Source organism: Phyllobates terribilis, unplaced genomic scaffold, assembly GCF_046119375.1.
Source record: "Phyllobates terribilis strain yellow unplaced genomic scaffold, ASM4611937v1 Scaffold_12__6_contigs__length_324123572, whole genome shotgun sequence".
Lineage (NCBI taxonomy): Eukaryota > Metazoa > Chordata > Amphibia > Anura > Dendrobatidae > Phyllobates > Phyllobates terribilis.
Window position 1 is genome coordinate 20,186,758 of NW_027362772.1, and position 23,310 is coordinate 20,210,067.

A 23,310-nucleotide genomic window follows, 5' to 3' on the forward strand; every position below is an offset into this window, starting at 1 on the left:
CACGTCCCTGAGTGTACCGTGTGGTGCTCACCCGTATGGCCGGCGACTCGGGGCCTTCTAGTGGCTTCCGCTCCACGACGGCAGTACTGGTCCCACGCGTGTGACCGTGCCTTCGGGTTTCTTGGCCAGAGGACCTGAAATCCCCTGCCGGTCGGTTTCTGCTGCTGGGTCAGGGTTAATCCCCACAGCCTCGGACTCCGGGTCCGGTGGTAACTCTTCAATCAGGGCGAGCTCTTCAGCTGCCAGCCCCTGATTCCTTTTAGCACTGCTCCCACTGAGCTCCTGATCTTTCTTTCCTAAGCTGCTCCTCTTCTTCTCTGCTCTTCTTATTTAACCCTGCCTCAGCCCCAGTTTTATATAGGGGAAGTCCTTCCCCTCCCAGGACCGGGCAGGAGGTGTGGCATGAATAGGATTCCTGACCAAGAGACCTCCCACCTGCTCTCAGACATAACATTGCTATTACTGTGGAGACCAGACCCCTGGGGTGCCACATATACGCTAGAGTTTTGACACAGGGAATCAATCCCTGCAACAATAGGCCGTCCCTTTAGGGGACTGATGTCCTTATGTATCTTGCAGAGTGCGTAGAACGTTGCTGTCACAGGCCACTTTGGGAGAAGGAAGTTGTACTCATTTTTTGAAAGCAAGTTCATTGACAGTGCACAAGTCAAGATCTTAGATAGTCCCACAGTATATTCCTTGGTGGGGTCATTCCGCAGAATTTCATATGTTGATGCATCCAAAAAAAGTCCCTGACACATTCCAATGTATTGAATGCTATCCAAAATGACAGTGTTGCCGCCCTTATCTGAGGGCTTCAGCACAATTTCACTGTCAGCACTCAAAGATTCCAAGGCTTTTCTCTCTCTCAAAGACAAATTTGGACATGTTGGTTCATACCTAGGGTTGATCTTACGGATCTCATCCGAGACTAGTTTTAAAAATATATTAATGCTCGCTATTTCACTATTTGGAGGCATTCTACTACTCTTAGGTTTAAGATCAGAGAAAGGTCCCAATCCTGCCCCCTCGGTCCTTCTTCCGATAGTTCAGATAGTGTGATCACGTCTGGGAGATCCTCCAGAGATATGCCCAGTTGTTGACATCATTATTTAGAAAGAACTTTCTCCATTTTCATTTCCTGGTAAAGACCTCTCACACTCAGACAGAACATGGGAGGATAGATTAACTATCTGATTGTGACTCCTCCCCCCCCCCCCCAAAGAATCTGTAGGCATTCTCCCCACTATTTGTATCTTTGAGGACCAGTGCGCTCCCGCAATTTGTAGGGAAGGAGCCCTCTTGTCTCTAAAAAAGAAGAGGATGATTGAGCAGATGAGGATGTAGAGTTGCCCACCCTTTGTTCGAAGTCTTGTCCTAGCCATCTCCTTTGGCTACCCCTCCTACCTCGTCCTCTCCCCCTCTGGTTTATTTTGACAACGGAATATTTTGAACCTCCTTCAGTGTCTGAGGACTCAAGGTCTGAGGAAGATATGTTTACAGTGAAGCTGGTCACCTCAACTAAGCCTGGGTAGGCACGCTTCTCACAGAAATCTGCACAGTCTCTTAGAAACCTCTTATGTTTCCTGTCTTTGATATTTAATTGGAATTGCTCAACCGCTGTCTTTAAATTCTCTTCCTTGTTGGAAAAGTCAAGGTTGGTCTTGTGTTTTAAAGCCTCCTCAGTTAGTTCTTTCAATTTTATAGAAGTCTTTTCTAGTGTCACCTTCTCTTCGTCTAGGAGATTCTGCATAAACCTAACTGAGGATGCTGTGGACTCCCCTTCCCACTTTTGAAATAGACTTGGAGTCCTACATCTAGGGGCTGGTGAATAGAGATGAGCGGTGTTCCACTCAAACTGTTCGCCAATCTCAAATTTGAGCTGTTTTGGGTGGTGTTCGAGTCGTTCGACGAAATCAAACTTTTTGCAAAAAATTCGGCTGTTCGAGGTTATATTCGATAACTGTTCGTGCACCAAAAGCGCAACTGGATTTTTTCACAGTAATACTGTTAATCAATAGTGATGAGCGAGCATGCTCGCCACTGCTCGGGCGGGAGCTCGGGTCCCAGTCCTGCATGTCTGGCGCTATTTAGAGCACCAATCATGCAAGGATTGTCTGCCACTCACTGTAATGCCGCAGCCATGGTGGTTGTGGCATTACAGTGGTTGCACAAATCGATGGGAACAGTGCTCACAGTGAAACATGAAAAGCCGGCAATTCATCAGCGGCATACACCGGTACCCGACAATTTAGAACAGAAAGAATAGAGCATCACACATAGATTAGATAAATAGAAACATGTCAGTCACATACAGTACAGACCAAAAGTTTGGACACACCTTCTCATTTAAAGCTTTTTCTGTATTTTCATGACTTTGAAAATTGTACATTCACACTGAAGGCATCAAAACTATGAATTACCACATGTGGAATTATATACTTAACAAAAAAGTGTGAAACAACTGAAAATATGTCTTATATTCTAGGTTCTTCAAAGTAGCCACCTTTTGCTTTGATGACTGCTTTGCACAGTCTTGGCATCCTCTTGATGAGCTTCAAGAGGTAGTCACCAGAAATGGTCTTCCAACAATCTTGAAGGAGTTCCCCGAGATGCTTAGCACTTGTTGGCCCTTTTGCCTTCACTCTGCGGTCCAGCTCACCCCAAACCATCTCAATTGGGTTCAGGTCTGGTGACTGTGGAGGCCAGGTCATCTGGTGTAGCACTCCATTACTCTCCTTCTTGGTCAAATAGCCCTTACACAGCCTGGAGGTGTGTTTGGGGTCATTGTCCTGTTGAAAAATAAATGATGGTCCAACTAAACGCAAACCGGATGGAATAGCATGCCGCTGCAAGATGCTGTGGTAGCCATGCTGGTTCAGTATGCCTTCAATTTTGAATAAATCCCAAACAGTGTCACCAGCAAAGCACCCACACACCTCCTCCTCCATGCTTCACGGTGGGAACCAGGCATGTAGAGTCCATCCGTTCACCTTTTCTGCGTCGCACAAAGACACGGTGGTTGGAACCAAAGATCTGAAATTTGGACTCATCAGACCAAAACACAGATTTCCACTGGTCTAATGTCCATTCCTTGTGTTCTTTAGCCCAAACAAGTCTCATCTGCTTGTTGCCTGTCCTTAGTAGTGGTTTCCTAGCAGATATTTTACCATGAAGGCCTGCTGCACAAAGTCTCCTCTTAACAGTTATTGTAGAGATGTGTCTGCTGCTAGAGCTCTGTGTGGCATTGACCTGGTCTCTAATCTGAGCTGCTGTTAACCTGCGATTTCTGAGGCTGGTGACTCGGATAAACTTATCCTCAGAAGCAGAGGTGACTCTTGGTCTTCCTTTCCTGGGGCGGTCCTCATGTGAGCCAGTTGCTTTGTAGCGCTTGATGGTTTTTGCAACTGCACTTGGGGACACATTCAAAGTTTTCCCAATTTTTCGGACTGACTGACCTTCATTTCTTAAAGTAATGATGGCCACTCATTTTTCTTTACTTAGAATTTGTATTATGGCAAGCAAAAGCAGCTAACAGTCTATTCAGTAGGACTATCAGCTGTGTATCCACCTGACTTCTGCACAACACAACTGATGGTCCCAACCCCATTTATAAGGCAAGAAATCCCACTTGTTAAACCTGACAGGGCACACCTGTGAAGTGAAAACCATTTCCGGTGACTACCTCTTGAAACTCATCAAGAGAATGCCAGCTGACATCAAGCCCAGGTTAGTAATGGAGAGGCGTCTATAAGACACCCCCATTACTAACCCCATAGTCAAAGTTAAAAAAAACACAAACATCCAGAATAATGTCCTTTAATTGAAATAAACACACATTACTTTAATGTTCTAAATTAAACCCTACTTACCGTCATGCCCATTCCAGCTGAAGCCAATGTCTTCTGCAATAAAAGTAAAATAATAAACGAACCTCATCCTTACCTTTCCATGGTTCCCAGGACAGCTTCAGCTCTGCTTCATTGACATGACAGGCTGGATTGCAGCAGAAAGCTGCCACCCAGCTTCCTGGGAACCATGAAAAGGTAAGGATGAGGTTGGTTGGTTTATTATTTTACTTTTATTCCAGAAGACATTGGCTTCAGCTGGAATGGGCGTGATGGTAAGTATGGTTTAATTTAGAACAATAAAGAATTGTGTGTTTATTTCAATTAAAGGACTTTATTCTGGGTGTTTGTGTTTTTTTTTAAACTTTGGCTATGGGGTTAGTAATGGGGGTGTCTTATAGACGCCTCTCCATTACTAACCTGGGCTTGATGTCAGCTGGCATTATAAGCTGACATCAACCCCAGCCCTATTACCCCACTGCCACCGCTACAGGGCAGTGGGAAGAGCGAGGCTAAGTGCCAGAATTGGCGCATCCTATGGATGCGCCATTTCTGGGGCAGCTGACGGCTGGTGTTTCTAGCCTGGGAGGGGGCCAATATTCATGGCACTCTTCCTGAGCTATTAATATCAGCCCCCAGCTGTCTGCCTAGCCTTTGCTAGCTATTAAAATAGGGGGGACCCCACGTCATTTTTTTTGGGGTCCCCCATTTTAATAGCAAGTAAAGGCTAGGTATTCAGCTAGGGGCTGATATTAGTAGCCTGGGAAGCTCCGTGGGTATTACCCCCTTCCCAGGCTTCAAACATCTGCCCCAGCCGTCTGCTTAACCTCCGCTAGAGACTAAAATTACGGGGAACCCCACGCCAATTTTTTTTTACTAAATCCTTTATTTTAACACTAAATGACGAGTACAGTAATCAACACGGTCACTGTACTTCTTATATATGTGACTGACATGTTTCTATCTATCTATCTAATCTATGTGTGATGCTCTATTCTTTCTGTTCTAAATTGTCGGGTACCAGTGTATGCCGCTGATGAATTGCCGGCTTTTCATGTTCCCATCGATTTGGGCAACCACTGTAATGCCACAACCACCATGGCTGTGACATTACAGTGAGTGGCAGGCAATCCCTGCATGATTGGTTCTCTAAAGAGCACCAAACATGCAGGACGGGGACTGGAGCTCCCGCCCGAGCATTGCGCAAGTACTCGGCGAGCTCCGAGAATCTCGAGTACTGAGATGCTCGGGCGAGTACCGAGCATGCTCGCTCATCACTACTAATGACTAATTGTGGATCTTATATTATGCGGTTTATGTGATGCCTATCTGTGTGGAACCCACACTGGAGATTTATTATTCAAGAGAGATTGATCAAGATAGATGTGTAGTGGATCACTATATTGCATCAGGACATTCGCTACTAATTGTCTATGAATTAATTTTATTTAAGCAATTCTAGGATTAATCTGGTCTCCAGTTGCTGGTATCTGTCCCATTGAACAGATTTGGTCATATTTATTACTATATACCGGCTTCTCAAACCTATACGTTCACTTATTTTTCTACCTTTTTCTCACTATTGTGTTTTTTCAATATTTTGAAGAGAGTTTTTGTAGGGATATAAGGGACACCAACTTGGAGCGGGGGCGCCACAAAATACAAATTAGGGTGCCAACCTCCGCTGTCAGGAAGGGAGGATCTAAATCTGATGTCCTATTTTTTGAGGATTTTCTTGAGGATTATTGTTGTTCGTGTATGGATTTTGTCAGACCTTTTTAAGCGTAATTAATAAAAGTTATTTTTTAAGGGTCCTTTTTCCTCTGGTTGTAGCTCATGTCAGGAAGATGTCTGGAGGGTTCATAATATGAACGGTTGGTGCTATGATCCTCTTTTTACTGTTTTTTCGCAGCACTACTCAAAATCTCCATGGTCAAGCAACTTTTTCCACTCTGGGGCTTGGAGATCCTGATCCTATGGGAGTCTCCAGGATGAGGGAACCCCAGGTTCTACCAAAGAAGGAGGATGACTACCATTTCTATAAACATATTCAAGAAATTATGGAGCCGCTGCCACCAGAGAAGAAAGGGGCATGCAAGCTGGAAATTCTGCAAGTTGTCTACAAGCATGGTCTCGCCCAAGTAGAATCATCCAAGAAACCCAACCATCCTTAGCATCGTCCCATTCACAGAGCAGAACCTGCACACGTCCACCGCTCATAAGCTGACACCACTTGACCAGAATGAAAATGTATCAAGTAGAACCGTTTAGAAAGTTTAGTATAGCTGTCATACGCCTCTCAATTTGGTGCTGTTGTCGGTAGGGGGCGAGGGCGAGCACATTCAGGTTAAAGTAATCTGTGCTCCATCCAGGGGTGTGATGGGAGTGATGATCCTTGATGCGTATAAATGACCACTCCTACAAAAATGGATGCTGCTATTTTTGGCATATTTGCATTAACGTTATAGCATAGAATTTTATACACTAATTTATTTATTTTTTAAAAATGTTTTTTATCGCAGATTTTAACTGTATCTCGCTCAATAAAACTTGAAAAAGTGGATTATTAAGAGACGTGCACCATTTAATAAACTTGGTGCAATTTACCGAAACAATAATTTTTTTTAGACGTGAATATGAAATGCTAGATTGTGAGCGACAAGAAGGAGTAAATTAATTATTGACAGAGTTTTTGGAGTGAAGGAATAATTTAAATGTGAGCCAAAGATGGTGCACGGAAGTGAAGACCTGCGTCACTGTGATACATTTGCACTAAGTTTTTGTTGTTAGTGATTGTGAGCCAATGTTTTATAAAATGTTTATTTATGTTTTTTTTATAAATGCTACCAAACTCCTAGACATCGGGATTAGTATTAGTTTTTAGGATCATCATCGTCCTTCCTGTGCGGAAAACTATCATGTGAAATGTCTGTATTTAAGATACCGTCGGCCAGGAATACCGGACTTTCCACCCGTCATTCACCATCAGTGACTTTCTTCTGGTTACCCTCCTGACCCACAATCAAGCTGATCAACCCAACACCACCAACTTCCTAAAAGAGATTGACCACCACCGTTATCCGGCACATTTCTACCCTCTACTATTGGAACAAGGACATGCTTTGTATCTGGAATTTTCATTACCAAAAAAAAGTGCAGTAGCCGCTGTGTGCGCTAATATTTGCCCTGCTCTGTATTTCTGATATTGTCACGAGGAGGCACCATGCTCCACATTTATAAAGAGAACGTCGCACCTTAATAAATTCTGCGCAAATTACCTGGCTCAATTTTATTCATTATGTTCATGTAAAATTTTTATTCCACTTGCAACATTTGTTGAAAATGGTTGCAACATTATTGCACTTGTTCAACACCTTAAAACCCTGGTGACTTGGTCTAGAATATACAACTTTATTTTTTTAAAGAAATGTATCCATAATATAGGTTAACCTTTCCAGCTTTTTTTTTATCCATCATTTGAAATTTCGGCGCTGATACGAAGAAAAACGATGCAATAAATGGCATAAAACATTCAGAAATATTGGCTTAAGCATTTGTGACAATGAAATGTTGCAATTTGCACAAAAAGTGGAGCAAACAAAATGCGACCAGAACTTGTAACACTGTAACAACGTGTCTGACGCAACTTTGTGGTGGAGACATTGAGAGTCTGGTAGTCTAATAAAGGATACTTTGAATATGACACTTTTATGGGAAGACAGTGTGTGTCTGATGATGTTGAGGTTTTAATTACTAAAGGCCTGAGGGGGCTGTTTGTATCACAGGCATTCTTTATAGACACTGAAGGGTTGGCACGACTTCACAAAAGTTGCAGTTCGTGTGTAAGTGAAACTGATAAAACATAATTGTAAAGAACACCCTGGACTGCACATTCCAGTAAAGCATAGAAGTGTAATAAAAAGGAATAATGATAAAAAATACTTCATTTATCCAAAAAAGATGATCAAAGCACCTTCCTTGATATGCTATGTAGTGGACACAGTGAACACAGTCGTAGAAAGGGCTCTGGTCAGATGAGACCAAACTTTTTGGGCTAAATGTAAAACACTATGTGTGGTGGAAAACTAACACTGCATATCACCCTGAAAACACCATCTCCACCGTCACACATGGTGGTGGCAGCATCCTGCTTTGGGGAGACTTTTCTTCAGCAGGGGCAGGGTAGCTGGTCAGAGCTGATGGGAAGATGGATGGAGCTAAACACAGGACAATCCTGGAGAAAACCCTGTTAGAGGAAGCAGAAGACCTGAGACCGGGGCGTAGGTTCACCTTCCAGCAGGACAACAACCCTCAACATCCTGCCAGAGCTATAATGGGGGGTTTAGGTCAGGGGATATTCCTGTGTGTGAACGGTGCAGTCACAGTCCAGACCCAAATCCCAGAGAATCTGTGACAAGACGTGAAAATTACTAAGCGAGAGCGAGTGTGCAAAGAAGAAGGGGCAAAATGTCACCTCTAGATGTGCAAAGCTGGAGAGACAGACCCCAAAAGACTGCAGCAGAGAAAGCTGGAGAGACAGGCCCCAAAAGACTGCAGCAGAGAAAGGTGGGAGAGACAGACCCCAAAAGACTGCAGCAGAGAAAGGTGGGAGAGACAGACCCCAAAAGACTGCAGAGAAAGCTAGAGAGACAGACCCCAAAATACTGCAGAGAAAGGTGGGAGAGACAGGCCCCAAAAGACTGCATTGAAAGCTGGAGAGACAGACCCCAAAAGACTGCAGTGAAAGCTGGAGAGACAGACCCCAAAAGACTGCAGTGAAAGCTAGAGAGACAGACCCCCAAAAGACTGCAGTTAAAGGTGGGAGAGACAGAGAACAAAAGACTGCAGCAGAGAAAGGTGGGAGAGACCGACCCCAAAAGACTTTAGTGATACACAAATACTTGCCACTTAGTGTTGGGATTAAACAAGATCCCAATAAAATACATTTAGGTTTGTGGGTGTAAAGTGAAAAATTGTGGAAAAGTTCACAGGGTATGAAGACTTTTTAAGGGCGCTGTATATGTGTACTGAAATGCCCACAGTTCTAGTATCAGTAACAAAGGAGTAATCATCCAAAAGGAGTATGTTGCGTTGTCTCTTATTGGTAACATTTGGTTCGTCTTGTATTAGTTCTGATGATACATTACTTTATTCTACTCACTTCCCCAATTTGACAAAATCTTCCGCTTTTCTGGGCTTTTTACTTTACTAAGTAGCACTAAGGATTAGCAAATCGTTTTGAGACTAATCAAATTAACTTAGCATTTCCCCAAATTTGGCAAATTCTGGCAACTTCACATTTTTTGGGGAATTTTATTTGTTCAAATTCATCAACACGAGTGTCCAGCTGGACGTGATTTTGCTGAATTATTGGGGTTTATGGGATCAGATAATAAACTTTTTTTTAATGACAATTGAAACTCATCTTAATGTTCCATTCGAATTTCCCTACCGATTTTGAGCGAGTGTCGAATTAGAGTTTTGACAGATTCATCCATTTGATTGCAGACTTGAATGGTTTGTTACAATGTATCAGTCGCTCACTCAGCATTCAGCGTTCTATTAGAATGTGGGTCAAAATAACGGAATATTACATAATTTGTTTTGGCGGGGAGGCTTTTCACTTTACGGCCAAGTCCCCGCCCTGAGCGGATTTCCTAAAACTTGTTTCTCATTAGCGCTGTAAAACGAGCTGCTCGCTGGATAACCTCTAGGCCCGGTGACCGCCAATGTCATCCAGGAATAGCACAAGTGCTCGTGCACACAAAAATGCAATCATGGCTTTTTGCTAAAAAGTCTTCACTTTTCACCCATAATTTTGGCAAAAAAGACCCTTCTAGTCCATGCTGTAACGGGTCCGGGAGGCGGAACCTCTGAGCTACTATACAAGGGGGCGGCCCTTGTAAGGGAGCGGGTGGCAGTCTCTGGGTGAACGGACAGGGAGTTACGGCAAGTGATCAGGGCAGTCTCTGGGTAAGGGGTAGGTACGACCTGTGATGGCAGAGCCTCCGGGTAGGCTAGCAGGCAGATGGTAGATGTGTGCTCCCAGGTGAGCAAGCGAGAGTCTCTGGAATAGCAGGTGGTCACGGCACGTGACAGCGGAACCTCCGGGCTGGCAGGCAGGTAGGTAACGGAGAAGCGCTCCCAGGTGAGCGGGCAAGAGTCTCTGGAATAGCTGGTGGTCACCGCACGTGACAACGGGACCTCCGGGCTGGCAAGCAGGCAGGTAACGGAGATGCGCTCCCAGGTGAGCGGGCAAGAGTCTCTGAGATAGCTGGTGGTCACAGCACGTGACAACGGAGCCTCCGGGCTGGCAAGCAGGCAGATAACGGAGAAGCGCTCCCAGGTGAGCGGGCAAGCTGGTCCATAGACAGACTGACCGGAGTAGTAAGGCAGACCGTCGGACCTCAGGCAAGCAGGCAGGTAGCTGATATGCGCTCCCAGGTGAGCGGGCAGGCTGGTCCTTTAGACAGACTGACAGGAGTAGTAAGGCAGACCGTCGGACCTCAGGCTGGCAGACAGGTAACAAGTATTCAGGCAGGAATCAAGCAGGTAACTAGCAGGAAACTGGCAGGAAACTGGCAGGTAACTGGCAGGTAACTGGCAACGGGACCTGAGGGCTGAAGCACAGGTGAGACACAGGTGCAAACAACATTGCTCGGGCACCTCCATTTTGGAGGAGGTGCCTTTTATATGATGAAGTCCTCCGGCCATTGGCCGGGGACTCTTTAGGGCGGCGCGCGCGGCCCCTTTAAGAGGAGGGGAGCGCGCGCGCGCGCGCCCTAAGCACAGGGGCCGGGAAGGAGCGCGCGCCGAGAGCAGAGCAGGAGGAGGACGCCGGGACGGAGCGCGCGCTGACAGCAGAGCGGGGAGAGGACGCCGGGCAGGAGCACGCGCTGACAGCAGAGCGGGGAGAGGACGCCGGGCAGGAGCACGCGCTGACAGCAGAGCGGGGAGAGGACGCCGGGCACGGAGCAGAGCGGTGAGGGGAGCAGCGTCCCTGCCTAGCAGAGGGCAGGGACGCCAGCGCTACAGTACCCCCCCCTTTAGGGCCCCCCTTTTTTAGGCCAGACAGAAATTTAGCTAGGATGAGAGGGGCATGGATGTTCTCCCGGGGCTCCCACGTTCTCTCCTCAGGACCAAACCCCCTCCAATCTACCAGAAAAAAGGTCTTTCCTCTTACCCTTTTGCTGGCAAGAATGTTCTCTACCTCAAACTTGTCCTCAGCAGAAACCAGAGCAGGAGGCGTACCTGTAGACTTAGAAAAAGAGTTAAGTACCACAGGTTTGAGGAGAGATACATGGAAGGAGTTAGGGATCCGTAAGTTGGCCGGGAGTTTCAATTTATAGGCTACCGGGTTGATCTGACCGATGACCACCAGTGGGCCGATGAACCGAGACCCTAACTTATAGGAAGGGATCTTGAGTCGGACATATTTGGACGAGAGCCAGACTTTATCCCCAGGACGGAATTGAGGAGGGTCCATCGCTAAATGCTGCCAGGGGGCAGCAGGTACTGGCAGAGGAAGAAGGCGGCCGGCCGACAGGTGTCTCGGAACTTTGTTGCGGGCGCAGGACACACAGGCAGAAACAAAGTCCATAACATCCTTGTGCAGGTTAGGCCACCAGTAGTGTCGGGTAATAAGCTGGAGGGTCTTTTTCCGACCGGCGTGGTCAGCTAGTTTAGACGAATGACCCCAGTGTAGGATTCTCTCCCGATCAGGTACCGATACGAACGTCTTACCAGGAGGGAGACAATTTAGACTCACGGGAGCCACCTGCATTACTCTGGCGGGATCGATGGGGCAGTCACATGGTCTATGAGGTGGTGATGTCTCTGCCTCCTCCTTAACAAAGACATCAGTACTAGACCAATAAGGAATCGGAAGTCCAGGTAGATTAGCTGGGATAGGAGAGGGACGGACGGAATGGACGGGAACCAGGCAGGTTTTATGACAGGCCTGTCCCCAGTGAAGGACTTCTCCGGTTTGCCAGTCAAGCACGGGTGCATGTCTCTGGAGCCAAGGCAGACCTAGCAAGAGGGCGTGAGGGAGACCAGGCAGAACGTGAAAGGAGATACTCTCTGAATGCAGCATTCCCACCTGCAGAGTAATGGATTCGGTGATGAATTGGATGGGGCGAGGTAAGAGGCCCCCATCCACGGCAACAACAGACAAGGGTACAGCCAGAGGTTTGGTGGGGATGCGGAATTTCTCCACCAGGGACTGTGAAATAAGATTTCCGGCTGCTCCAGAGTCAAGTTGGGCTAGTTCGGAATAACGATTCTCCCCGCAGATGATTGAGACTGACAACAGCAGGGATGGAGAGGATTTATTTTTGTCTAGATCGACCCCTCTGAGTGAACCTAGATACAGGCGTTCTCCCGACCTCTCCGGGCAGGCACGGATCAGATGCTCCTTACTGCCACAGTAGAAGCAGCTCCCCTCGGCACGGCGGAAATCCTGACGGGATTTGACCATCTTGGTCTGGTCGACCTGCATAGGCTCAGGAGAGTGTACCTGTGGAGAAACGGAAGGAATGACGGGTTCCTGGAAAGTAGGAGCTAGACGTGGAATCCTTCTCTCACGGGTGTCCTCTTTGGCACGCTCCTGGAACCGTAGGTCAATCCGGGTGGCAAGGGTTATTAGATCATCGAGAGTGGTAGGAATGTCCCGACCAGCAAGTTCATCTTTAATACGGCCGGACAGACCCTCCCAGAAGACGGATACCAGGGCTTCGTTATCCCAGGCCAGCTCCGAGGCAAGGGTACGGAACCGTATGGCATATTGGCCCACGGTGAGGCTTCCCTGACGGAGGCGAAGCAGAGAAGATGCGGATGAGGTCCTCCGTCCGGGTTCGTCGAAGGCTTTCCGGAAAGCCATGAGAAAGGCAGGCAAGTCGGACACCAGGGGATCTCCTCTCTCCCATAGAGGATTTAGCCAGGCCAGGGCCTCCCCGGTGAGATGGGACATGATAAAGGCAATTTTGGCTCGGTCGGAGTTAAACTGGTGGGATAATAGTTCAAAATGCAGGGTGCACTGATTTATGAAGCCCCGAGCCAGGACGGAGTCGCCTCCGAAGCGAGGAGGTGCAGAGAGCCGGGGTCCGGAAAAGGATACCATGGTACTGGCGGAGGTTGTTGGTGGATCAGACAGAGTGTTCAGGCGAGTATTAACATTCCGCAGGTGACCCAGGATGGTCTCCTGTTGGGACCTCTGACGGGACAGTTCAAGACAGAGGTCCGAGAGCGAGGGAGCTTGGGTGCCACCGGGTTCCATGGCCCGAGCAAACTGTAACGGGTCCGGGAGGCGGAACCTCTGAGCTACTATACAAGGGGGCGGCCCTTGTAAGGGAGCGGGTGGCAGTCTCTGGGTGAACGGACAGGGAGTTACGGCAAGTGATCAGGGCAGTCTCTGGGTAAGGGGTAGGTACGACCTGTGATGGCAGAGCCTCCGGGTAGGCTAGCAGGCAGATGGTAGATGTGTGCTCCCAGGTGAGCAAGCGAGAGTCTCTGGAATAGCAGGTGGTCACGGCACGTGACAGCGGAACCTCCGGGCTGGCAGGCAGGTAGGTAACGGAGAAGCGCTCCCAGGTGAGCGGGCAAGAGTCTCTGGAATAGCTGGTGGTCACCGCACGTGACAACGGGACCTCCGGGCTGGCAAGCAGGCAGGTAACGGAGATGCGCTCCCAGGTGAGCGGGCAAGAGTCTCTGAGATAGCTGGTGGTCACAGCACGTGACAACGGAGCCTCCGGGCTGGCAAGCAGGCAGATAACGGAGAAGCGCTCCCAGGTGAGCGGGCAAGCTGGTCCATAGACAGACTGACCGGAGTAGTAAGGCAGACCGTCGGACCTCAGGCAAGCAGGCAGGTAGCTGATATGCGCTCCCAGGTGAGCGGGCAGGCTGGTCCTTTAGACAGACTGACAGGAGTAGTAAGGCAGACCGTCGGACCTCAGGCTGGCAGACAGGTAACAAGTATTCAGGCAGGAATCAAGCAGGTAACTAGCAGGAAACTGGCAGGAAACTGGCAGGTAACTGGCAGGTAACTGGCAACGGGACCTGAGGGCTGAAGCACAGGTGAGACACAGGTGCAAACAACATTGCTCGGGCACCTCCATTTTGGAGGAGGTGCCTTTTATATGATGAAGTCCTCCGGCCATTGGCCGGGGACTCTTTAGGGCGGCGCGCGCGGCCCCTTTAAGAGGAGGGGAGCGCGCGCGCGCGCGCCCTAAGCACAGGGGCCGGGAAGGAGCGCGCGCCGAGAGCAGAGCAGGAGGAGGACGCCGGGACGGAGCGCGCGCTGACAGCAGAGCGGGGAGAGGACGCCGGGCAGGAGCACGCGCTGACAGCAGAGCGGGGAGAGGACGCCGGGCAGGAGCACGCGCTGACAGCAGAGCGGGGAGAGGACGCCGGGCACGGAGCAGAGCGGTGAGGGGAGCAGCGTCCCTGCCTAGCAGAGGGCAGGGACGCCAGCGCTACACATGCATTTAAAGGTCTCACTATATTCACAACCTGTCAGTAAATGGGAACCTTCTTACTTATAGCCAGAGAATGAAAAACCTTCCTGACCTGATGTGTCTCACAGCTGAGGGGTTGTTACAATTGTTTCCACTTCTGCAAATTCTGTGGGCAAAACGGTCTGGACTCAATTTAGCAGAACTGATAAAAGAATGCAACAAACTATCTAGTCAGGAGGGTTATCTAGACTAGAAACAATTGTAACAAACCCTCAGCTGTGAGAAGTGCTTAACCAGTAAGAACTTGCTTCCCTGTTTGCATCTAGAGGTTAGTTCTATTCAACGGGAGCAAGCACAGGTCTTATAAATGGAGATAATAATAATAATAAAATATATTATTATTATTAATAATAATAATAATAAAACATATTCCGCAGCACTTTACATTTTATAGGGGAATTGTGCAGACAATAAAAGACATTACAGAATAACAATAATCACATAAATCTACAGATACCAGGAGGAGAGAGGACCCTGCTCGCAAGCTACAATCTAAGAGGAAATGGGGGAGTCACAAAAGGTGGATGGTAACAATTGCTTATATTGTATGGTCAGCCATCAATGTAATAAAAAGGGTAATCACCTAATACTAAATGAACCAGTCACCAACCATTATTAGGACAAGTACAGACACAGTAGTCTTAAGTGATGGGGTGCGTGAACAGAAGATACAAGGGACCTGATTTGGAAGGAAGTTTTGTATGGGGGTAAAAAAAGGGGTAGTTAGGTAGGCGAGGTGAGGGGATCGACCAGTCTAAAAATATACGTTTTTAGGGCATGTTTAAAACTGTGGGTATTGGCGATTCATCAAAGAGTCCTGGGTAGTGCATTCCAAAGAATTGGTGCAGCACGTGAGACGTTTTGGAGACGGGAGTGGGAGGTTCGGATTATTGAGGATGTTAATCTTAGGTCATTAGCTGAATGGAGGGCATGGGAAGGGTGGTAGACTGAGACGAGAGAGGAGATGTAGGGCGGTACTGAAGCATGGAGCGCTTTGTGGGTGAGGGTGATGAGTTTATATTGAATTCTGTAGCGGATGGGTAACCAGTGCAATGACTGGTACATGGTGGAGGCATTGGTGTATCGGTTGGTAAAAAATATGATCCTGGCTACTGCATTCAGGATGGATTGAAGAGAGGAAAGTTTAGAAAGAGGGAGCCCGATTAGTAAAGAGTTGCAGTAGTCCAGTCAAAGGTAAGAAAAATTCTGACTCTAGAGATGTTTTTGAGGTGTAGATGACACGAGCGAGTGAGTGATTGGATGTGGGGAGAGAAGGAAAGATCTGAATCAAGTATGACCCCAAGACAACGGGCTTGTTGCTGGGGAGTAATGGTGGAGCCACGCACGGACAATATTGGGCATAGGCAGATTAATGGAGGGAGGAAACACAAGAAGTTCAGTTTTTGACGGGTTCAGTTTCAGATAGAGGGAGGACACAGTGTTAGGCTGCGTGCCCACTATGCATTTTTCAAGCATTTTTGCCAAGGAATTTCCGCAGCGAAAACGCTTGGTTATACGTGCCCCATGGTCCCCAATGATAATCCGCATGTGCTGTGCAGATGCTGCGGAAATTTCCGCTGCGGATTATCATTGCGGAAAAATACGCAGCATGTCCATTAATTTTGCGGAAACGCGGTGTAATTGCCGCCATTGACTTGCATTGAAACTCATATTATCCGTGTCAGCACATTTGCACAAGTGGATATTACGCGATTCAATGTGCGGCTGGTACCCAGGTCTGGAGAAGAGGAGACTCTCATCCAGACCCGGGTACCATAGTACCTGTTAAAATAAAAAGTAAAATAAAAAATAAAGATTATACTTACCTTCCGATGTCCCCCGGTCTCCTCAGCGATGCGTCCGGTCTGTTGTACGGGTCGCGGTGGTGTGAAAGGACCTGCCATGACGTCATTTAGTCATGTGACAGGTCACGCGACTGCCGAAGTCAGCGGTCACGTGACCTGACACATGACTAAATGCCGTCATAGCAGGTCTTCACACCACCGCGACCCATACAACAGACCAGACGGAGGGGAGAAAACACCAAGGGACATCGGAAGGTGAGTATAATCATTATTTTTTATCATTCTTTTTTTTTTTAACTATTACTTGGTCACACTATATATGCCGGTTGCCGGTTGCATGGATTTATATAGTGTGAACAAGTTGTCAAGCACTTTTCCAAGTAATGCTAAAATCGCTTGGATAAGCGCTTGATAACCCGCATGCAGAAATGCATGCAAAAATGCTTGACAAACGCTTCTACCTGGCGGGAAAAACGCATGTAAAATCCGCATGCATTTTTCCTGCCAGGGAGAAGCGGAAAAAATATGCAGCATTTCTACTTCGTGGGCACATAGCCTAAGGCTGTGTGCCCACGTAGCATTTTTCAAGCGTTTTTGATGCGGAATTTCCGCAGCGTAAACGCTTGAAAAACGCTTGGTAACACGCACCCCATGGTCCCCAATGGGATTCCGCAAGTTCTATGCACATGCTGCGGATTTTTCCGCAGCGTTTATGCTGCGTTCAAAAATCCGCAGCATGTCATTTAATTTTGCGCTTCCGCAAGCAGAATTGCCTTTGTTCAATGCATAAAAAACGCAAGGCAATTCCGCATGTGGAAAACGCGTGATAAACGCGCGAAAAAAGCGCGATAAACGCGTGCGGAATTCCGCATGCGTTTTTCCGGGAGAGGACTTGCATTTATGCAGCAGAAATTTTCTGCTTCATAAATGCAACGTGGGCACATAGCCTTAGAGACGGCGGAAAAAATCACTGGGGTTTTGTAATAATTCAGGGGTGAGGTCAGGAGACGATGTGTATAATAGGGTGTCATCAGAATAGAGATGGTACTGAAAACTAAATCTATTTGTCCAATAGGGATGGTGTATAAGGAGAAGAGGAGGGGGCCTAGGACTGATTCTTGAGGAATCCCAACAATAAGGGGAAGGAGAGAGGAGGAGGAGCTAGAAAAGACACAGAGAAGGAGCGGTCAGAGAGATAGGAGGAGAACAAGGAGAGAACAGCATTCTTGCTGCAGAGCGATCTAGGAAAATCAGAAGGGAGTAGTGACCATTAGGCTATGTGCCCACGATGCAGAAAGGCAGCATATTTTTTCCGCTTCTCCCTGGCAGGAAAAACACATGCGGATTTTACATGCGTTTTTCCTGCCAGGTAGAAGCCTTTGTCAAGCGTTTTTGCATGCATTTCTGCATGGGGGTTGTCAAGTGCTTTCCAAGCGATTTTAGCATCACTTGGAAAGTGCTTGACAACTTGGTCACACTATATATAAATCGATGCAACTGGCATGGATTTATATAGTGTGACCAAGTTAGTTAAAAAAAAAAAAGAAAAAAAAAAAGATTATACTCACCTTCCGATGTCCTCCTGGTGTTTTCTCCGCTGCGTCCGGAGTCTTGGGTGGCTCGCGGTGGTGTGAAGGACCTGCGGTGACATCGTTGAGTCATGTGACAGGTCACATGACTCAATGACGTCATGGCAGGTCCTTCACAACACCGCAACCCATGCAGCAGACCAGACGGAGGGGAGAAAAATTTTTTTTTACAGTTACTATGGTACCCAGGTCTGGATGAGAGTCTCCTCTCCTCCAGACCTGGGTACCATCCGCACATTGAACCGTGTGATATCCGCTTGTGCACATGTAGTGATGCGGATGTCATTCGGTCCAATGCAAGTCAATGGCGGCGATTACGCTGCGTGTCCACAAAATTAATGGACATGCTGCGTATTTTTCCGCAATGATAATCCGCAGCAAAAATTTCCGCAGCATCTGCACAGCACATGCGGATTATCATTGGGGACCGTGGGGCCTGTATTGCCAAGCATTTTTTAAGCGTTTTCGCTGCGGAAATTCCGCGGCAAAAAACACTTGAAAAACGCATAGTGGGCACGCAGCCTTAGATTTAGCTGTTAGTAGATCATTAGAGACTTTAGTCACGGCAGTTTCAGTAGAGTGTAAAGAGCGGAAACCAGATTATAGAGGGTCAAAAAGGGAGTTATCTGAAAGATAGTGGATAGTGGACCAGGCGTTCCAGGAGTTTAGAGATGAACGGAAGATTGGAAACAGGTCTGTAGTTAAAAAAACAACCCTCGACCAGAACTGTGCTGTTAAGTAATGGATGTATGCAAGAATGTTTAAATGAGCAAGGAAAGATACCATATGAAAGAGAGATTAAATATTTTAGTTAGGTGAGTGGTGACAGCCGGGGAAAGAGACTGAAGGAGATGTGAGGGAATAGGGCCACTGGTGCAGGTGGTAGGGGAGAGGAACAAGGAGCCTAGTCACTTCTTCCGTGACTGGTTCAAAGACAGAGTGAGCTTGATGTAATGGGAGAGGGAGGATCGTGCATGGTATTAGGGGATTGAGAGAAAATTTTCTGTCTGATATAGTCAATTTTTTTCTTTGAAATAATTACACAGCTTGTCAGCGCTGAGGTTGATAGTCGGGGCTTTCACTCTTAGATGGAGGAGGGAATGAAAAGTGCCAAAGAGGCCTTTAGGATTTTTGAAAAGTGAGGTGATGAGGGTATTGAAATAGGTTTGTTTGGAGAGGTGAAGGGTGGAGTTGTATGTTTTAAGCATAAACTTATAATGGATGAAGTCTTCGGCCAGATTAGATTTTCTCCCCAGACGTTCAGCGCACCTGCAGCACCGCTGGAGAAGACGTGTTTGCAGCGTGTGCCAGGGTTGTCGCCCTCTGCGCCGAGTTGTTCTATGTGTAGGAGGTGCGGCTTCATCCAGGGCACTCTGCAATGTATCATAATGTTTCAGAGCAGAGTCAGGACATGGGAGGGAGGAGATCGGGGCCAATGATGATGGCAATATCTTGACAAGTTTCTGGGTGTTAATTGCGCGTATATTTCTATAAGTGTGGTAAGTGGGGGTGTCCTGAGTGGAGCCATAGTCAGTGACGCAGAATGATAGAAGGTTGTGGTCAGAGAACGGGAAAGGGGAGTTAGTAAAATCATGCACTGAGCAGAGGCGGGAGAAGATCAGGTCCAGCGTATTTCCATCTTTGTGAGTAGTAGAGTTAGTAAGTTGTGAAAGGTCGAAGGAGGAGCTTAGAGATAAAAGGTGGGAGAGAGTGGGTTACTGATGGGGATGTTGAAGTCCCTCATGATGAGGGTTGGGATGTCACAGGATAGAAAGTGAGGAAGCCAGGTGGCAGAGTGATCCAAGAACTGACGGGAGGGGCCCGGAGGACGATACACAACTGCCACTCACAGGGAGAAGGGCCGGTAAAGTCTGACAGTGTGGACCTCAAAAGAAGGGAAGATAAGAGAGGATACTGGGGGGATAACCTGAAAAGTACATTTGGCTGATAGGAGGTGTCAGGCTGCTCCTCCTTGTCTCAGGTCTGGAGGTATGTGAAAACTGTGGCCACCATATAAAAGAGCAGCAGCGGCTGCTGGATCCAGGTTTCAGCAAGAGCCAGAAGGTTCAGAGAGTTTGAAAGGAGAAAAGTCATGGATGAAAGAGTTTGTTACATACTGACTCAGCATTCCAGAGGGCACAATTGAAGGAGACAGAAGGCATGCAGGGAATATTAATGAGATTAGCAGGGTTTCTGAGTGAAGCAGGTAGGGGTTTGATTTACTAACAGAAGAAGAGCCAGGGTTGGGAGAAATATCTCCTGCTGTTAGAACCTTGTTCTTAGGTTTTTTCCTTTGCTGGTCACATGACCTGGTTGGCCTATTTAATCCTGCTCCGCCCTTCTGGCTTTGCTGGACCTCATTGTTTAACTACTTTCTAGCTAGCCTGTGCTCTGTATCTAACTCTGTTAGTTTGCTTGGTCTATGGACCTCTATGTTCTATATATTTTGTTTGTTCGTCTGTCTGCTACTATTTCTGTTAGGAGGTGTCCCATTTTCCTCCCAGTCCTTAGTACTTGTAGGGATTCCTTCCCCACATCTATAGGTCTCCGTACAGACTAGCTTAGGACTTTAGCAGGTCTGATCGCAGGATCAGGTCCCCTGTTACATCGTAGGGATTAAGCTGAGTTCTATCGTAGGGACAGATCTCCTCTCTTTCCTTAGCTCTGGTAGCAGAACATAACAGTAAGTCCAGCCCAGCAAATGCTCTAAGGAAAGATTTTTTCTGTTCCATCATGGTGTCGGTTCTGGATTTGGCTAAACACCTGCAGGGACTTTCTTTGGAGGTGACTGAGCTCCGTCAACACGTGAGTAACTGTCCTGGAGCACATTTCTTGGAGCCTAAGGTACGTTTGCCGGATTTATTTTTTGGTGAACACCGAGAATTTTTTTCATTTAAAAATGCTTGCTTATTGTATTTTCGTTTGAGACCCAAGTCCTCTGGGGATGATTCCCAGCGCATAGGGTTTATAATGTCACTTTTGCGCAAAGAGCCTCAGGAGTGGGCCTTTTCTTTGCAACCTAGTGATACATGCTTCAGTTCAGTGGATAGTTTTTTTTCTGCTTTGGGACTATTATATGATGATCCTGACCGTGTCTCATCAGCTGAGACTGAGTTAAGACGTTTGAGACAGGGATCAGGTAATGTGGAAAAATATTGTACTCATTTCCGTCGATGGTCTACTCAAACAGGGTGGAACGATTCTGCTCTGAAAAGTCTATTTCTTGCTGGGCTCAGTGAAAGGGTTAAAGACCTGCTAATTGCTTATCCTACACCTGAAGATTTGCAACAGGCTATGCAATTAGCTATACGGGTGGATAGGAGACTGCGTGCAAGGGTTAATGAGAGCAAATCCTCTGCTATGTCAGTTTCTGGTTATGGGAATGTGTGTACTAACAGTGGTGAATCGATGGAGATTGGAGCGATGGCACCTCGCTCTCAAGAAAAAGATCGCAGATTTTCTGAAGGCTTGTGTTTCTATTGCGGAAAATCTGGTCATTTAATTAAAGACTGTGAGCTTCGTATGAAGAAAGAAAAAAAAATGGTCAGTCATGCCCGTATTGCCTGTTTAAATTCCAAGGGTGTATTTTTAGCTGCTTCCACGATTGCTCAGGAAAAATTAATGGAATTTCGGGTGTTTGTTGATTGTGGGTCTACTCTGAATGTAATTGATGGGGGATTCTTGGAAAGACTCAATTTAAAGCCCGAACCTTTATCATCCCCCATTGCTGTGGTTTCTGTGGATGGTTCCCCTTTGAAGAATATTACTCTCAAGGTCTGTGAATTTCCTCTCACTATTAATGGTGTTCACCATGAGAAATTGGATTTGGTAGTGTTGAATAACTTGCCTTCTCCAGTAATATTGGGATTGCCCTGGTTAAAATTTCACAATCCTGTACTGGATTGGTCTACCAGTGAAATTAAATCCTGGAGCCATAAATGTTATGACAAGTGTTGTAACGGGCGTATTGCAGCTTTGGATAGGGGAGAATTGCCTGTTCCTATTCAGGATTTTTGGAGAGTTTTTTCTGAGAAGGAATCGCAGGTTTTGCCTCCCCATAGAGACTATGATTGTTCTATTGAATTTGTCCCTGGAGCGACTCTTCCTAAAAGTCGTTTATTTAACCTTACTATTCCTGAGAGAAAGGCTTTGGAGGAATACATACAGACAAGTTTGGCCGCTGGTCACATTAGGCCCTCTAAGTCTCCTGTGGCGGTTGGATTTTTTTTTGTAAAAAAAAAGGACGGCGGTTTACGTCCTTGTCTGGATTTTCGTGAGATTAACAAAATTACTGTACGCAATCCTTACCCACTGCCATTGATTCCTGATCTGTTTAACCAGTTAATGGGGGCCAAGTGGTTCTCTAAAATCGACCTTAAGGGGGCATACAATCTGTTGCGCATAAAGGAGGGTGACGAATGGAAGACTGCTTTTAACACTCCTGTGGGTCATTTTGAGAATCTGGTTATGCCTTTTGGTCTTACTAATGCTCCTGCATTTTTTCAGAATCTTATTAATGACATCCTTAGACCTTTGATCGGCAAAAATGTGGTTGTGTATTTGGATGACATTTTGATTTATTCGCCGGATCTGGAGTCTCATTGGTGGAGCATACGTGAGGTATTACAGTTATTAATGGACAATTCGCTTTTTGCTAAGCTGGAGAAATGTGAGTTCGCTGTACAGAGAATTAGTTTTTTGGGCTACATTATCTCCAGCGAAGGTTTTGAGATGGACCCGGTTAAAGTTCAAGCTGTACAGGAATGGCCTAGGCCTATTGGTTTGAAATCGATACAGAGGTTTTTGGGTTTCGCCAATTATTACAGAAAATTCATAAAAAAATTTTCTAGTATTGTTAAACCTCTGACCGATCTCACCAGGAAAGGTGCTGATGCGGTTCAGTGGTCTTCTGAGGCCATTGAAGCTTTTGTGTATCTCAAGGAGAGGTTCACCTCTGCTCCCATCCTTATGCAGCCTGATGTGACTAGGCCGTTTTTGGTTGAGGTTGATGCTTCCTCTGTGGGGGTTGGCGCAGTATTGTCTCAGGATAACGGGGATGGATTACATCCCTGTGCCTTTTTTTCAAAAAAATTTTCGGAGACTGAACTGAATTACGATATTGGTAATCGGGAATTATTGGCTATTAAACTCGCATTTGAACACTGGCGCCACTTCTTGGAAGGTGCGGAATTTCCCGTTCAGGTTCTTACGGATCATAAAAATCTGATATATCTTGATGCTGCCAAGCGCCTGAATGCCCGTCAGGCTAGGTGGGCACTGTTTTTCTCGCGGTTTAATTTCTCCGTTACTTACATCCCTGGTACTAAGAATGTTAAGGCGGATGCCTTGTCTCGCAGTTTTTCTCCCATAGTCGGTGCTGAGAAAGAGGAGAACATTTTACAAGAAGGTGTTGTGATAGCTGCTTTGGACTCCGTTTTGGAAGATGAGATTCTTAAAGCACAGGAGAATGCCCCATCTAACACTCCTCATGGGAGGTTGTTTGTGCCTGGGACCTTTAGGAGAGATTTGTTTGTTGAGTGTCACGAATCTCGGT

The 23,310-nt window shown here is 46.8% G+C and overlaps 1 protein-coding gene across 1 annotated transcript in view; it reads left to right on the forward strand.

Moving 5' to 3' along the window:
- The window catches only part of LOC141172881 (uncharacterized), a 35,039-nt gene extending 27,914 nt beyond the window's left edge, over positions 1-7,125 (forward strand). The window contains exon 6 of the mRNA XM_073657504.1: positions 5,761-7,125. Coding sequence (XP_073513605.1) covers positions 5,761-6,022 — 262 coding nt within the window. The 3' untranslated portion in view covers positions 6,023-7,125. The remainder of the gene's footprint in view (positions 1-5,760) is intronic.
- Positions 7,126-23,310: the final 16,185 nt, after the last annotated feature.